The sequence below is a fragment of the Phyllobates terribilis genome, unplaced genomic scaffold (assembly GCF_046119375.1).
Source record: "Phyllobates terribilis strain yellow unplaced genomic scaffold, ASM4611937v1 Scaffold_2__4_contigs__length_985480577, whole genome shotgun sequence".
Taxonomy (NCBI): Eukaryota; Metazoa; Chordata; class Amphibia; order Anura; family Dendrobatidae; genus Phyllobates; species Phyllobates terribilis.
In genome coordinates this window covers 97587447-97604122 of record NW_027362762.1, presented here as the reverse complement: position 1 = coordinate 97604122, position 16676 = coordinate 97587447, and the positions used below count along the sequence as shown (strand labels likewise).

At 41.6% G+C, this 16676-nt stretch overlaps 1 protein-coding gene and 1 long non-coding RNA gene across 2 annotated transcripts in view; one reads left to right on the top strand and one right to left on the bottom strand.

Annotated features, from left to right (window-relative positions):
* Positions 1–8539: 8539 nt before the first annotated feature.
* Positions 8540–10718, bottom strand: CUNH11orf87 (chromosome unknown C11orf87 homolog). Its single transcript, XM_073669793.1, has 2 exons — positions 10338–10718; positions 8540–10091 (listed from the first exon to the last, which is right to left on the bottom strand). Exon 2 carries the CDS (start codon positions 9937–9939, stop codon positions 9466–9468), a length of 474 nt encoding a protein of 157 aa, XP_073525894.1. The 5' UTR covers positions 9940–10091; positions 10338–10718; the 3' UTR covers positions 8540–9465.
* Positions 10420–16676, top strand: part of LOC141249777 (uncharacterized) — a 116742-nt gene continuing 110485 nt past the window's right edge. Inside the window, exon 1 of the long non-coding RNA XR_012312318.1 lies at positions 10420–10595. This is a non-coding gene — a long non-coding RNA (uncharacterized lncRNA). The remainder of the gene's footprint in view (positions 10596–16676) is intronic.

Below are 16676 nucleotides of genomic sequence, written 5' to 3'. Positions count from 1 at the left end.
GCAGAAAAAAATTATATTCAGTTTGCAACCTGATGGAGGTCAGTATAGATGGACTAATAGAACAAGTCCCACACACTGCTAGAAGCCCAAATATTTTTTCAGAGCTAGATGCAGAAAAAAATTATATTCAATTTGCAACCTGATGGAGGTCAGTATAGATGGACTAATAGAATGATGCTATGCCCAAAAGATTTTACTTCACTAGGTGCAGTAAAAAAATTGGTATTCTATACACAGGTGGTATATCTTGCAACACAGATAGGCTACTCCACTGACTAACACACTCTGCAATAGGCCAAAAAGGATTAGCTTTGCTAGATTCAGCCAAATGCTGTGAAAAAAACTTGCACAGCACTGGCACAGACCTGCCTGGCAAAAACTGATAGGAACTGATGTAACCTAGTCCTGAAAAGGACTGCAATTACAATTAGTCTTTACTCCCACAATCTATCTATTTAAGAGCACAGACCTGCCTGATAAAAGTCGTAGGAAATGCTGTAACCTAGTCCTTAAAAGGACTGCAATCACAACTATTCCCTACTCCCAAGCTATCTGTAGATTTGTGCGAAAATTGGCTTGAAATTAACAAGGTATAGCGCACACAGCAACAGCGGTGCCGTCTAACACGCAGCTGCAGCAGCGAGAAAATGGTGGCGACGGGGAAAATGGCTTGGTCTTATAGGGCAAGGACATGTGACATACACTGCCAATGACACATGCCCTTGCTTGTGTGAAAAAAAGCACTTCGCTCCGTGTGTGCGCTGCTGATAGGCTGACAGATTGCACCTCCCCACTGTAAATGCGGGAAAGAGAAAAAAAAATGGAGATCTTCATTGTTCCTGCAGAGATCCATCCCCTGCCCCTCCCCCCACCCCGCTGTACACTCAAACTGCGTATTAACATTAATTTTCATCATTACTGAGAAAAAATCCAGTTATGATTTTGGTGCACGAACAGTTATCGAACATAACCTCGAACAGCCGAATTTTTCTCAAATCGTTCGTGTTCGCCGAACGGCTCGAACACCGCCCAAAACAGCTCGAATTTGAGATTGGCGAACAGTTCGAGTCGAACAACGCTCATCTCTAGTAATAATCTAGTAGTGCTCGCTATGTGATCTAGCAATGCACACTATGTAATCATTTATTAGTGTGTGCTATGTGACAATCTAGTAGTGCACGCTGTGTCATAATTTTATATTGCACACTATGTGATAATTTTCCAGTGAACTAATTTAGTAGTGCACGCTATGTGATGATTTAGTAGTGCACGCTATGTGATATATGATAATCTAGTAGTGCCCGCTATGTGACAATCTAGTAGTACACGCTATGTGATCATTTAGTAGTGCACACTGTGTGATAATCTAGTAGTGCATACTTTGTGACAATCTAGCAGTGCACGCTATGTGATAATTTATTAGTGTGTGCTAAGTGACAATCTAGTAGTGCTCGCTGTCATAATTTTATATTTCACACTATGTGATAATTTAGCAGTGATCTAGTAGTGCATACTATGTGTTAATTTAGTAGTGCACGCTATGTGATGATCTAGTAGTGCATACTGTACTATGTGCTAACTTAGTAGCGTACGCTATCTGATGATCTAGTAGTGCACCTATGTGATGATTTAGTAGCGCACGCTATGTGATGATCTAGTAGTGCATACTATGTGCTAACTTAGCGTACGCTATCTGATGATCTAGTAGTGGATACTATGTGATGATTTAGTAGTGATCTAGTAGTGCATACTATGTGATAATTTAGCAGTGATCTAGTAGTGCATACTATGTGATAATTTAGCAGTGATCTAGTAGTGCATACTATGTGATAATTTAGCAGTGATCTAGTAGTGCATACTATGTGATAATTTAGCAGTGATCTAGTAGTGCATACTATGTGATAATTTAGCAGTGATCTAGTAGTGCATACTATGTGATAATTTAGCAGTGATCTAGTAGTGCATACTATGTGATAATTTAGTAGCGCACGCTATGTAATGATCTAGTAGTGCATACTATGTGATGATTTAATAGTGCACTTTCTGTAATAATTAGTAGTGCGTGTTATGTGATAATTTTCCCTACATCTTGATAGACATGTTAGACCAGAGATGGACAACTTGCTGCCCAGGAGCCACACGTGACCCTTTAGTTTATTTCATGCATGGCCCAAATCCATCTATACTTATTTCTCCTGTTTGCTCAGTACTACATAGGAAAAACGACTTTTGTGCACGAAAATCACTCTTTCAGTTGTAATTTCTGGTGGATGTGAATTGTCACAATGTAGATAGCTGCACATATGTGTCCATCTTGACTTCTTTCTCTGTCAAATGTCCAAGTGATTCCAATTCTTCATATAAGTGAAAGCCAATAAATGTAACGCCATAATGACCAGATATGTCTGGTATCTACTGTCATCTCAGAATACTCCTTTAGAATTTAATGCTGCTTTAAAGGGAACCTGTCACTTCCTAGTTGCTATGTACACTGCCCCCTTAGCGTTGTTAGTGATCCAATGTGCATCACTAACAAGCTTTTTTCATTAAAATTGTTGGTATTATAATGATTTTATAACCTTTGATATACTTTATCATACCTGCTCATTTTCAGTCATAGGGGTGAGATTCTCACATTCAGTCATGGGCGGATGCCGCATTCAGTCACTGCTGACGCCGCCCATGTATTTGAATATTGCTCCCGGCAAGCGCTATTATTGTGGGGCGCATGCGCATTTGTTCATGTCCGTCCGCTGGTCCCGCGTCTGCGCAGTGAGGCTGTGTGATTACCAGCTTCACTGCGCATGCGCTATGTTCCCTGTGCATGCGTAGTGAAGCTGCAAATTACACAGCTTCACTGTGCACGTGTGGGAACATAGCGCATGTGCAGTGAAGATGGTAATCACACAGCCTCATTGCGAATGCGCAGGGAATAGAGCGTCACAGCGCATGCGCAGTGAAGCTGCAAACTACACAGCTGCACTGCGCATGCGCGGGGAACATAGTGCGTGTGCAGTGAAGCTGGTAATCACACAGCCACATTGCGCACACGTGCGGGGAATAGAGCGTCATAGCGCATGCACAGTGAAGCTGCGAGCTACACAGCTTCACTGCGCATGCGTGGGGAACATAGAGCGTGCCCAGTGAAGATGGTAATCACACTGTACAAATGCGCATGAGCCCCACAATAATAGCCAATAATAGCACTTGCCGGGAGCAATATTCAAATATGTGGGCGGTGCCAGCAATGACTGTATGCGGCGCTGCCCCTGACTGAATGTGAGAATCACACCCCTATGACTGAAAAAGAGCAGGTAGAACAAAGTATATCAAAGGTTATAAAATCATTATACTGCCACTAATTTTAATGACAAAACCTTGTTAGTGATGCACACTGCATCACTAACAACGCTATGGGGGCAGTGTAGATAGTAGCTAGGACATGACAGCTTCCCTTTAAGAACTGGTTCAATGTAACAATGTGGCCAAGGGAGCAAGCAAGGTTGGACACCCCTGTGTTAGACACTTTTCTCTTCCCTATCCCGTCTCTTGGCTGACTTTCTTTACTACGACTGCATATTTGCTAGAAAGATTTCAAACCTGTCTGATAAAACATAAAAAGGGTCTAAAATACATAACAAATCTGGTGCACCGCATGTATGCCAGTTTTTTCTGCAATTTGAGACAGACTGATCGCTCATTTTGCATATTAAATCTCCCCCTATGTGTTTTGTGACTTTTTAGGCTCAGTGACTTCAGTCTTGGCAGCAGTAGATGCTAACCACAACTTTTCTGAATGTGATATTTCTTGTAAGACAGATACATCTCATGTACTGTGAGACAAAATTGTAAATGACTTTTGGCTGTTGGGCAATAAGTTTTGTCCTTCAACTTCTAAAAAATAGTTGTCCAACTCAAACTTTGTGAAAGTCATAAAATGTAGCTCTAGCCATATCACACTATTGCCTTAGGCATTATATTACACAAGTCTTCACATAACATTTACCCTCAGTCAAACATTTCATAGGTTATAGAAACTAGTGTAACATTTCACTGCCAGAGGTAACACATTTTCCTGCCAGAGGTAACACATTTCCCTGCCTGTTTAATCACAGGAGTGAGTGTTTCTGCTGCGTCTCCAGCCCTTTAAGCTCATCAAAAATCAAGTTAGCGACATAGGAGCTCCAGTGGCCGTTCCAATTCTTTACCAAACCCTACCATTTTGCCAAGTGGGAAACTAACTCCCTTATTTACTGCTCCAATACTGTCGCTATAATGTACATGTTGCGCACCAGTGATTAAAAAAATCTAACATTTTTATTTCTTTTCTGGACATTAATAAAACACTCCATTTAAAATTACACTAGTCCATTAGTAATATGCTGCTGTGATAAACATTGGCCAAATGTGCTTGCTAGGTATAATTTCTATTCATTAGGGTTCATTGACCATAGTTGTATTTCATTGAAAATCGCTAGCTATAATTCATGTACAACGCCTGCATTTTATAGCTGAAAAGACCATGGTTCAATGACTTCAAAAGAGAACACAATGTAACCCTAACATGTTTCACCGGACATACCAGTTTCGTCATTACCCCTGATGAAGCCTGTGCGAACAGTGAAACATGTTAGGAGTACATTGTGTTCTCTTTTTAAGTCATTGAACCATGGTCTTTTTAGCTATAATGGACACACACTGCAGGCGTTGTACATGAATTATAGCAAGCGATTTTCAATGAAATACAACTATGGTCACTGAACCCTAGTGAATAGCAATTATACCTAGCACATTTGGCCAATACTTATCGCAGCAGCATATTAATAATGGACTAGTGGATATCAATGTAATTTTAAATGGTGTGATTTTTCCTTCTTTTTCTGGATATTAATAAACTATTTTTTCAATCATCGGTGTGCAGAATATACATGACAGCTGCATTAGTGGAGCAGCAAATAAGGTAGTTAGTTTGCCATCTGGCAAAATGGTACGGTTTAATAGCGTCTGAATTCAGGGTCTGTCTACATTTGGCATTGGAGAGAATGTACACTGCTACTTCTATAATATTTTCTGCTGATAATGCAGCCCTTATATCTGTATTCCTAAAGAATAACTGCAGAACAGAACATTTACACATCTGCTTTATAGAAAGTGGGGTTATTAATTGAATAGCAAATAAATAATATTAGTTAAAAAACAATAATTGACACTATGGCAACTATGGGGTCTGGTACAAGTGAAGTAACAGGTAAAGATGGTGACAATGATGAAAATGGAGAAAAAAGCATAAAGTTGGAGTAGAAAAAAGAGAAAATGCAGAGCAGGGAGAAGGAAGGAAGGAAAAGAGTGAAGGTGAAAGAAGGAAGGGTGGATGAGTGAGGAAAAGAGAAGAGAAGAAGGAAGGAAGATATTAATACTGGACATAATGCAGAAAAAGGAAAGCAAGAAATGAGAGATTTGTAGGGTCGATGGAAGGAAGAATGAAAGAAGGAGTGAGGGTGACAGGGAAGGTAAAGAAGACAGGAAAGAGAGATGAAAGAGGAAGAAAGGGATGGAGTGAGGGAGAAGGCAGAAAGAAATTAAAGAGAAAAAAGAGAAAGACACAGAGAAAGAAATAATTAAAGATGGAAGGGAAGGAAGAAAGAAAGATGATAACAATGGACATGGAGAAAAAGAGCAAAAAAAAAGATGGTGTGGAGAAATGCCAATGCAGAAAAAGAGAAAATGAGAGACCTGTAGGAAGGAAGGAAGGATGGAAATGAGTGGAGGTGAAAGAAGGAAGGAATGCATGGAGTGAGGAAAAAGGAAGAGAAAGGAAGGAAGGAAAGAAGGAAGGAAGGATAATACTGGATGTAATGCAGCAGAAGGTAAATAGAAAATGAGAGATTTGTAGGGTCGATGGAAGGAAGAATGAAAGAAGGAGTGAGGGTGACAGGGAAGGTAAAGAAGACAGGAAAGAGAGAGGAAAGAGGAAGAAAGGGATGGAGTGAGGGAGAAGGCAGAAAGAAATTATAGAGAAAAAGGAGAAAGAAAGAAAGAAAGAAAGAAAGAAAGATGATAACAATTGACATGGAGAAAAAGAGCAAAAAAACATAAAAGTGGTGTGGAGAAATGACAATGCAGAAGAAGAACAGAAAATGAGAGACTTGTAGGGATGCAAGAAGGAAGGAAGGATGGATGGAAGGTAGGAAAGAAAAGAAAGAAAACAGGATGAAAGGGATGGTGAGAGGAAGAAAGTAGAATGATAGAAAGTAAAAATAACAAGAAAGAAAGGTGGATGAAGAGAGGAAGAAGGATGGGAGGGAGAAAGGAGAGAAAGAAATGATGACAATACTGTAAATAAGGCAGAGAAAGGAAAACAGAAAAGGGAGTGAGGTTAGCAGGGAAAGAAAAGAGGGGAAAGTGGGGATCAAACAAGAAGGAAGGAGGAAAGAAAGAAAGAAAGAAAGAAAGAAAGAAAGAAAGAAAGAAAGAAAGAAAGAAAGAAAAAAAAAATAGAGGAAGGGAGAAAAAAGGAAAGTAAAAAAAGATATGAGAAAAAAAAAGAAATTAATAAAGGGGAAGTAAAGGGACGGGAAGGGGAAGGTCAATGTGAGTGGTAGTTTCTATGCAGGTTCGGATACTGCTAGCTTTCCAGATAACATGACATCTAGAATGAAGGATTGATACAATGTAATAAATTATGTGTAACTGTTCCGCATACATGAGCATAACAGAGAAGCTGTGCAGAGTCTCCAGCACTACTGCATCTAACCCACAGCATCCTAAGCCAAGACGTGACCAACATAATAATGTGACATTCCCTACAACTCCGGCCCTAGATATAACCTACAAGCACTATTGATGCACAATAATCAATGTCTATGGATCTACGGCAAAGCCTTCTGAGATTTGTTACCACGCTACAGTTTAAGTGTTGTGGAGCGTCATTTTACTGACAACCCCAGAGCCCTGCCCCCAGCTGACTCTAAAGCCCATCAGTTTTAGCCCAGTGACATATTACCATTGATCAGATCATTGTACGTCAGCTTAAGCAGTTATTAGCACAGCAACTATGTGAGGAGGCATACATCACAAAACACTCTCTGCTGACAATACAGTGTATACCATAGATGCTCGTAGATATTAAAATTGTAAAACAGAAAATAAAATAAAAGTTACAATAAGTCACCAGTCATGTCAAAGTGTCTATCTACCATCAAACCACCTATAGTACCTGGGCTTCCTGACAATTAATTTGTCTACAGTAACCTAATAGGTGCCGGTCTTCTAATCTGGTAAACTACAAAATTACACCAGAAATAATCTTGTCCTGAATTGATCGGACACTTTACCATGCCCCTGACACATATATACGTGTTGCTGCTCCTCAATGTCTATCCAGCCCCATTCACACTGCACTATCTTATGCATGTGCACAGCTCCTATAGAAAGCTATCAATATATGGAGTCACATAATTGTGGACTCAGATTATACTTTGTATGTAAGCATTTACTTTTTCATTATACACATTGTTCTGCATTGCTATAGCAGAACTGAATTAAAGAGTAATCATTTTTTCCCTCATAAATCAATAGTACACACGAAGATAAGCAACTTTGTAATATATCTTTTCAGAGAGATTTGGATTGATATTTCACTGTCAATTCATTGGTAAAATCTGTCTACAGTGAAGACAGATTTTCCCATTACTGAGATAGGAGATGGCATTTGGTGCTTCTAAAATTTTATGGAAAGGGGAAGAAGGCAGGCAGACCCAGATGTCCCATAAAACATTATAAGTACCAATTGTCATCTCCTATCTCAGAAATGGGAAAGTCTGTGTTCACCGAATACAGATTTTTTCCAGTGAATTGAGAATTTTGAGAATGAATGATCAGTCCTGGAGAAGAAAGAAGCAGATTTCTCGGATAAGATATATTACAAAGTTTCTTATTTTCATGTGTTCTATTGATTTATTAAATAAATAAACAAATAAATAAATAAAATGATGATCACTCTTTGTGCCTAAAGACAAACTCAACTGTGCAACATCTCAGTCTGTATAATGATTCCCTAAAATTCCAAAATGTTCATAACTCCACTGTAGCGGTGGTGCATGAGGATGGTGCAAAATCAGAGAAGTCTTGGCACTCATAGAAGGTGTAACCTTAAATCTTTATTATATCACAATGATCCAACTGAACGTTTCAGCCCATCCCAAGCTTTCCACAGCAGGATACTGTGTAGAGCTGAAACGTTCAGTTGGATCAGTGATATAATAAAGCTATAAAGTTACACCTTCCGTATATAATGATGCTCTATCCACATCTATACAAATAATGTCGTAAATATAGACAATTCTCCCTACAAATCCAAGATCCCCATTGCTAACCAAGGAACCCTTCCCATCATCCCCAAATGTAACGATCAGACTCTGCATAAAACACCAACATACCCAGAATAGCTTAAGATATAAAATTTATTCCTATAACAATAGAAGCTAATTCCATGCCACTGAATTGAGTTGCAGGTTTCCCACCCTCCCCCTCACCTCAGTAGCAGTAAAACAAAAGCATACATTGAAGAGTGCATAGTACAGAGCCTATGTTTGCCTCAGGAGAGAAAATAAGGGCACATGTTCTTCCAACATAACGAAATAGAGAGCTAGTTGTTAGCATACTGCCATCAATACTGGGGACGGAGTCACTGTATAACTGCACTTCTGGGCTGCCCATCGCCCAGTCATTGTACAAAACATTGTAATCTCTGGTGTTCAGGCACAGTTCATACACAGTAAGAGAAGCAAACAGAGGATCATTGGAAATGAAGACAGGAAAAGAGGGAATAAGAACTTGGTATCATAGAGCTGAAGCATAGACTAGACTGCAGGGGAGTTCAGCACCGGAGAGAGTGGACAGCTCCTGGCAGGGAGTAGAAGCAAGGTGCAGCTGGAGGAGAACCTACCAATACTTGACTTAAGCTCCACAAGGCAAATGTTATAATAGAGAAAAAAAAGAAAGAAAAAATACCCATTAGTTTCATCATTATTTGCTTTCTGTATGTTTTTAAGAGTTTATTTGTTGTCCAGAAATGATTCTTCAGAACCCTCATCCATCTCTGGCCATGAAGAAGTCACCCAGTTCCTTAATATTTTGAAGGTTTTGCTTTATGTTAGCGGTGTTTCACATACAATATAGCTCATACTCATAGTGATATCCTGGGTGGTCATTATATACAGCAGGATGGGATTCCTCAGGCAGATGACATGATATTTGGTAGCATTGTGCGTCTTTCCTCTCCAGAGAAAGACTAATAATAACTCCTTGTTATATCACTCAATGGGAACGCAATGTGGGCTCGTAGTCATGCGTTTGGATGGATACTTATTGATTGATATATGTATATATATATTTTTGAATTTTCCGGGACAGTATCACCAAATATGTACAATACAGTAGTGCCCATGGGTGGCACCATCCAGATCATGACGAGACCACAGATTGCAGTAGGTCCCCTCTGTCCAATGTTGAGGCTTCCTGGTGAGACTGCTCAGTAATCCTGGGCTCCTGCTTTGGGGTGCTCTGTTCTTTTCTCTGGATGTTTGGTGAATTGTAGATGCCACTATCTTGGATGTTATTACTTGGTTGTCTATTCATCCTGTCATATATATGACCTCTTTCTGCCTTAGGGCTGCAGTGATCTCTTTCATATTCCTCCTGGGCTTTCTCTATTTTGCGTTTTTTCATCTTGCTTTTGTGCAGGTGAAAAGTGCTAAGTGAAAGGACTACCAGGCAGAAGATCACGGTGGCCAAAACTATCAAGACCAGGGTAGAGGAGAAGGTCTGGAACAATGGCTCTACTTCTGTGGTGCAGCTGGTGGCGTTGGATGCAGAGGTCCTGTTTAGCAGACAGGGTGGCATAGATAGCCTCAGCTGTTTGGAGATACTGGCACTCATTGAGAAGGCTGTTTTTTTTTTTTTGTTGTTTTTTTTAAAAAAAAAAGATCCAAGGGAGGTTACAACCTGCCTCCCTCTTACAAATGGAACCAAAGCTGAAAATCTGGGCTGACAAATGTTAATCTTGAAGTTGTCTGTAGGTAGTCCTCAACCTGGAAAGACATAAAAGTCACATTTCACTAAGGAGCCTATAGATCATAGGAGATAAAAAAAATAAAAAATATATATAGTTTCTATTTTACACCCTCCTCTGTTCATCATCCTCCTTTTAGGCACTTTGGACTTTGCATAAATCCTCATTGCACAGGATCCATCTCCCAGCTTTGTGCCCCCCAGGACTTGTGCCAGGACAGGTGGGTGACAGCTTGCATTGTGCCTGCTGTTATGTAAGCACTTACCTGTGGAGAGGTCCTGGCTGCTGCTGGCGCTGCTGCTGCTGGAGTCCCCGGCTCTGCCCGCTCCTGGCTGCAGCAGGAACTGACTGAGGCTCGGGCAGTTCTGGAGCAGCAGCCTATTGCCGCTCTGCGCTGCGCTGACGTCATCCTGCCTCTGTCCCGATGTCTCCGGCGGCGCCTGCAGCAAGCTGTGCATCCCCCATCAGTGCCCAGCAAGGAGGCGACTCCCTGCCCGGGGACCTCTGCCCTCTGGAACACCCGGTCAGTGTATAACCCATGTAGCTGCATTCAGAGCCGACAATAGAAGCTGCTGCTCCATAGAGTCACATTGTGTTCCTGCAGCCTTCCTCTGCAGCACTGAGCTGTAGCCAGAGCTCATTACATGCCCCCTTACAGATTTACAGATCTCAGGCTATGTGGCTGCTGAATCCCTGCTTCATAATGAGGATGGCATGTGCATCACTCCAATAATAATTCCTGGTGGTCAGATGCCATCAAGGACAGAAAGTGTAAATCTATCATTAATGTACTGACATGACAAGGATTTGCTGATCATTTCTACAGCTGTGTCCACCCTTCAATTTTATTAATAGAAGTTGTTTCACTTTAAAGGGATTTTCTGGGCTTTTTTTTTTTTTCCTATGGGGCTAAGTAGTTGCTAACTGTTCTGCCCTGTGATATCTCTCCCAACCCAGCCAACAATTCTGATTAAAGGGGTTGTCCACCACTAGGACATCCCCTTCTCATTCCACATGTTTGGACCCAATAAAATAAAAAAGAAGTCAGAGCTGTGACTGATCTCTCACTACCTCTTGATTACTAGTACGTCCGTAGGTGGGGACAGTATGCCAGCGCTGATTTTGGTGCCAGGCTCATGTGTGGTAACAACCTCACCCTGGGAAAACAAGTGCTGCTGCCTTTGGAAAGGTGCGGACACGGGAGGCGAGTATAAGCTTTTTTGGGGTCCAGACATAGGGAATAAAAAGGGGTTTTACAAGTACTGGACCACCTGTTTAAAGTCTTCAAAAATAGAAAAAGTGGCGCTTGCCTTCCATAAAAGATACTTTTATTATAGCGTCATTAAGGGGAACCTGTCATGTAAAATAACGCTATTACCCTGCAGATATGGGGTTAATCTGCAGGTTAATGGAGTTCTGACGCTGTGCAGCCACCGCACTGAGAGCCCCACTGCCTGGAGAAAATTAACTTTATTTCACCTGGCAGCGTTCAGGTTTTAGTCACTGGAGTGGCGCCGGCGCAGGTTCAGTCACCGCCCTGTGTATAGAGAGGGCCGGCTGTAGCTGCGCCCTCATCACTGACTGACAGCGGGATCAGCATTAGAGCCAGCTGTCAGTCAGTGCTAGGGGCGCGGTTACAGCCGTTGCCTCTATACACAGAGCGGTGACAAAAAGCATGCCAGCGCCACCCCTATTATTGGAAGCCAAACACTTCTGGGGGTAATAAAGATAATTTTTTCCCAGCAGAGGTGCTCTCAATGCTGTCGCCATATGATTTCAGAACGCTATTAACCTACAGATTAACTCCATATCTGCAGAGTAATAGTGTTATTTTACATGACAGGTGCCCTTTAAATAGGTGCTAAAGAGGAAAGTGAATAAAAACTTCTTCGGGTCCTAATCTTTGGGTCCCAACAATTGGGGAGTGTAGGAGCGTTTTTAAACGCCGTCGTCCATAATGCATCCCGTTTCCTCCCCAGCACCTTTTTAATGATGTTATAATAAAAGTGATTTTTATGGATGGTCAGTGCCACTTTTTCTATTTTTGAAGAATTTAATACAATTGTCTCCTGTTGAGTTGAGCACCACGATATCTACATCAGTCATTCAGTCCGGCGTATCGCACTGCAGGCGTTCTGAGGCGTTCTGTTGCCGAGCCTCTCTTTTTTTTTGGTTAGATGATTCTCCTGCTTCCTTTGAATTCAAGTCAACAGAGCAGCTCCTTCTCTGTCAACAGAGCACAGTAGCTGCTCTGTTATACGAGGGTCAGTCAATAAGTAATGCCTCCTATTTTTTTTCTCCTTAAATAAGGTAGTTATGTTAAATATTCAAATTTGGCACAATTCCTCAAACCTTCTTCTCCAATCCACAGCAATTGCAACTTCCTGCACCAACAGGTGGCAGGACTGTATCCGTTTGCAAAATGTCTGACATCGATGTTCGTATTAGACAACGTTCTGTGATTGAATTCTTGCATGCAGAAGGTGAAACGCCCATTCGAATTCATGAGAGACTGAAAAATGTGTACGGTGATGCAACAGTGGATGTCAGTACTGTTAGACGATGGGTTCGTCGCTGAAGGGCCATCACCGTTGGCTGACAAAATGCAGAGTGGCAGGCCAGTAACCGCAGTGACTCCAAGCAACATTCAGCGAGTCGATGACATCATCCGTGGTGACCGCCGGGTGACTGCAGATGAATTGTGTGGCATTATCTGCCTCAGTAAAGGCAGTGTGATGAAAATTATTGGACAACTGGGATACAGAAAAGTTTGTGCACGGTGGGTCCCAAGAATGCTTTTTACCATGCTGGAATACATGCCCTTGTTAAACGGTGGACCAAGACTGTGGAAATGGATGGAGATTATATTGAAAAGTGACAAATTAATCGTTAATGTTGTGGTTTTCAACCTATGTAATTGCATTTGAATTTCTTGCCAATTAAAAGGAGAAAAAAAATAGGAGGCATTACTTATTGACTGACCATCGTATCAACAGGAGTCACTGCTGACGTCATACTGATTGATAACTGGCTCCCTGCAATTAGGCAGCAGAGAGGCAGCTGTCAATCAGCATGACATCAGCATTGATGCCCCTTGACAGAACAGAGAGGAAGAGAAGGAGCTGCACTGCCGACGTGACATCACAGGAAGAAGCAAAATCGCCTTCTGGAGCATTTCATGACCACTTTGAGCTGGGATAAATCGTCATCGGGCAGGACAGGCAGGTAGTTAGCAACTACTTGCCAGTAAGATCTTAGGCCTATAGGAAAAAAAAAACAAAGTCCAAGATAGCCCCTTTAATAAATGGGTCAATTGTAAAGGGTTTGTACAAATTAGCAACTTTGCAACTTACCTCTTATTAAAAATCCTCTCCGTTCTCAAGAACGGAAGGATTTTTAATTCTGTAGTGAACTGCTCATCACATAGGTTACCGGTCACCTGAAAGGTGGTCAGTTTTCTCAGCAAGGAGTGTGGAATTGCAATCTTTTTGCAATAAAGTTTGCCAGTTGGCCACTTATGCTGGCTGAGTGACTGGTTACCGCCAGCTACAGAGCCTCTGTGTGCCTCCTTTGCAGCAGAGACAAAGCTGCCTGTTCTAACAACATCACGTAGTGGGCAGTTTGTGTAAGCGGCTCAGCCATTCTGTCGGGCTGAACTATCAGTCTTCTGGAACTGTCAGTCTTTGCTCTCAGGAGCAGGAAGCAGGGATGCATGGGAGAGGTGCACTCTTGCAGTTAGGAACTTAAGACAACCCCTTTAAGGACTCTAATTTCTCACCATACAAATTCAATAAATAATCACGACATGCTAGCAAAACTTAAAGGGAGTTTGTCAGCAGGTTTTTGCTATGTAATCTGAGGACAGCATGGGGTAGGAGCTGAGAAACTGATTTCAGGGATGTGTCACTTATTAGGCTGTTTTGTGTTGTTGTCTCCAAACAATGACAGTTTTATTACCAGGAGATAATCACTGCCTGGACTACATGGCATGTGAGCCCTGGTCCAACCACACCTCCTCCTCTGATAAGCAGCTTACTGTCAATAGACAGTGTACACAGAAAGCTGTGGTGTGGGCGGGAGACTGCTCTCTGAGCTCTGCTACATGTTACATCTAAAAACTCTGATTGTGTCACAACTTCTGCTCCCAGTAAACTGACACAACTCTGGAATCAGGGTCTCTGCTCCTACATTATACTGCTCTCGGATGAGGTAGCAAGAACCTGGTGACAGAATCCTTTAAAAGACTTCAATTCACACTACAGCCACTGGATGGACACACATAGCATATGTATCTCCAAACAGAATATCTTTCTTTTCTGAGATATGGTGGAAGGTAAGAATGGACACATCTGTATGTATCACTGGAAAGTTTTCCTCTTGGCAAATATTGTAATAATGAGAATTAAAGGGAATCTGTCACCACTTTGGAGTTATCAGACCTCTACTATGGCCATATAGGGTATAGAAAAGTAAATCTATACATACCTGTATGGCCCATGGTAGAGGTCTGAATGCAGAGAAATGTAGTTTTACCTTCTTGGTTTTTCACAAGCCCGGACGCCAAGCTATCCCTGCCCATCTGCTTATTATTCCACCAATTCCCCGCCTATGTCCACGTTTACCATATTTTCCCCCCTCCCCACACGTCACAGGTCCCAGTGACAGGCGCTTTTTTTCCTCACCTCCCGGCGCATGGGCAAAGCGCGCCTCGCAGGGAGCTTGCTTTGTTCCTTCCCGGGCCCATTTGGCTGAGCAAACTGCAGCAGTGCTCTATTGCCGGCTCAATAGAGCACTGTGTGCGGGGACGTGCGGGAAGGGGGGAAATATGGTAAACATGGACATAGGCGGGGAATTGGTGGAATAATAAGCAGATGGGCAGGGATAGCTTGGCGTCCGGGGGACGCCAAGCCTGTGAAGAAACAAGAAGATAAAACTACATTTCTCTGCATTCAGACCTCTACCATGGGGCATACAGGTATGTATAGATTTACTTTTCTATACCCTGTATGCCCATAGTAGAGGTCTGATAACTCCAAAGTGGTGACAGATTCCCTTTGACACTAACATAAAGGGTTTAGTATTATTTATTCAAACTTAATCCACCCCAAAAAAATAAGATAAAAGTTATTGTTTTTATCTTCTGTCAAATGCTACATGTTCTGTGCAAGCATTTTCTCAACAATTTAGCTGAGGATCAATATTACCTTATAATTGATCTGTGGAAGAAATCAAAATATTTGTTTTCCTATTAAAGAATATTTCTGGAAAATTTATAGTATTTGACCCTAGGAAACTCCATCAATTACAAGAACTTGATATCCATTCCCAAGAAAGAGGTGGCTTCATTGTTTCCTTTATAATGAGTGAGAAATTTGGAAACAGTAGATCACAGAGGAGAGATTTCTTTGGATCGGGATGTCCGGTGTTGCTCACTTCCATATCAGGAGGTCAGAGGTCACTCCACTCAGAGAGTCTCTTCCTTCCCAAATGACAGTCATGTATATGTAAGGGTTAATCACAGTTTACTGTATTATTAGGGATTTGTGAAGTAATATATGATCTGGCCAGTAGAAGACAGCAGAGAGGCCAGAGTTGCAGAGTTGTTTGACAGTTGGTGACTGTTGTTTGGCAGTTGGGGACTGTTTCAGAGTTGTTTGGCAGTTGGTGACTGTTGCTAGGTGAGTTCAAGGAGAGAGTGAAGCTACGCATCGTTGGAAAAAGGTCTGGATAGAGCAGTGAGACTCTGATCTGTTTTTGGTGGTGACTCTGGAACGCGTTTTTCAGCTTGACATGTGCCAACTTGGTGAGGACAACCAAGGACACAGCATCTTGGGCTAGGCCCAAGATGGGCTAGGCCATGTGAGACCTTATTTGTAAGGACTTAGAGAAACATTGCATTAGAGAGATCATTCTCTATGCGATTAGCATCCCCTAAGAGATTTAAGTCAGCGTTTCTGATTATTCGGGACTCAGCCCAGCAAAGACACTTCAGTCTCAGGACGTACCGATACCATTTACAACTGAATAATATGCGCATATATAAATAACTTTATGGTGGTCTAGTTAGTTAGGAGAAAAGGCCTCTTCTGTAAGAGACACTTCAAAAAAACTGCTCCGAGTATGCGATTACTAAAGTACACTGTTGTTTTATGGATATATGCATAGAAAGGGTTAATGGCATGTATTTTTGCTTGCATATAACTGTTAATTCTGTTAACTGTACCTGTGTATACTCTTAGCCAGTGTTATTTAGAGTAACTGCTGTCATTGTATTTGTTATTTATATGCTGTTTACCTACTATCCTTTCCTTTATTTTATAAACTGGTTAGTAAATGTTCATATTATATTATCTAATCTTTGTGCGTGTCTGCTGATTGCTGCTGTACCTCTCGTCCTGTGGCCGTCCCTTACCCACATTTCTTATAGGGGATTATCTTGTGTCATTTAATTTAGTTTCAATAATTGATCATCACCGATGACATAATGTCTACACATACAGTACCTACGTCATCAGGTAGTGAGTTAAACGCTTGCAGTTAAGTGAGTGCTGGAGTGAGTTAAGTGAGTGCAGGAGTGAGTTAAACGCTTTTAAGGGAATCTGTC

Bases quoted from the DNA above. Each gene is read 5' to 3' on its own strand.
- CUNH11orf87 (XM_073669793.1), bottom strand. From the start codon at position 9,939: ATGAGTGCCAGTATCTCCAAACAGCTGAGGCTATCTATGCCACCCTGT.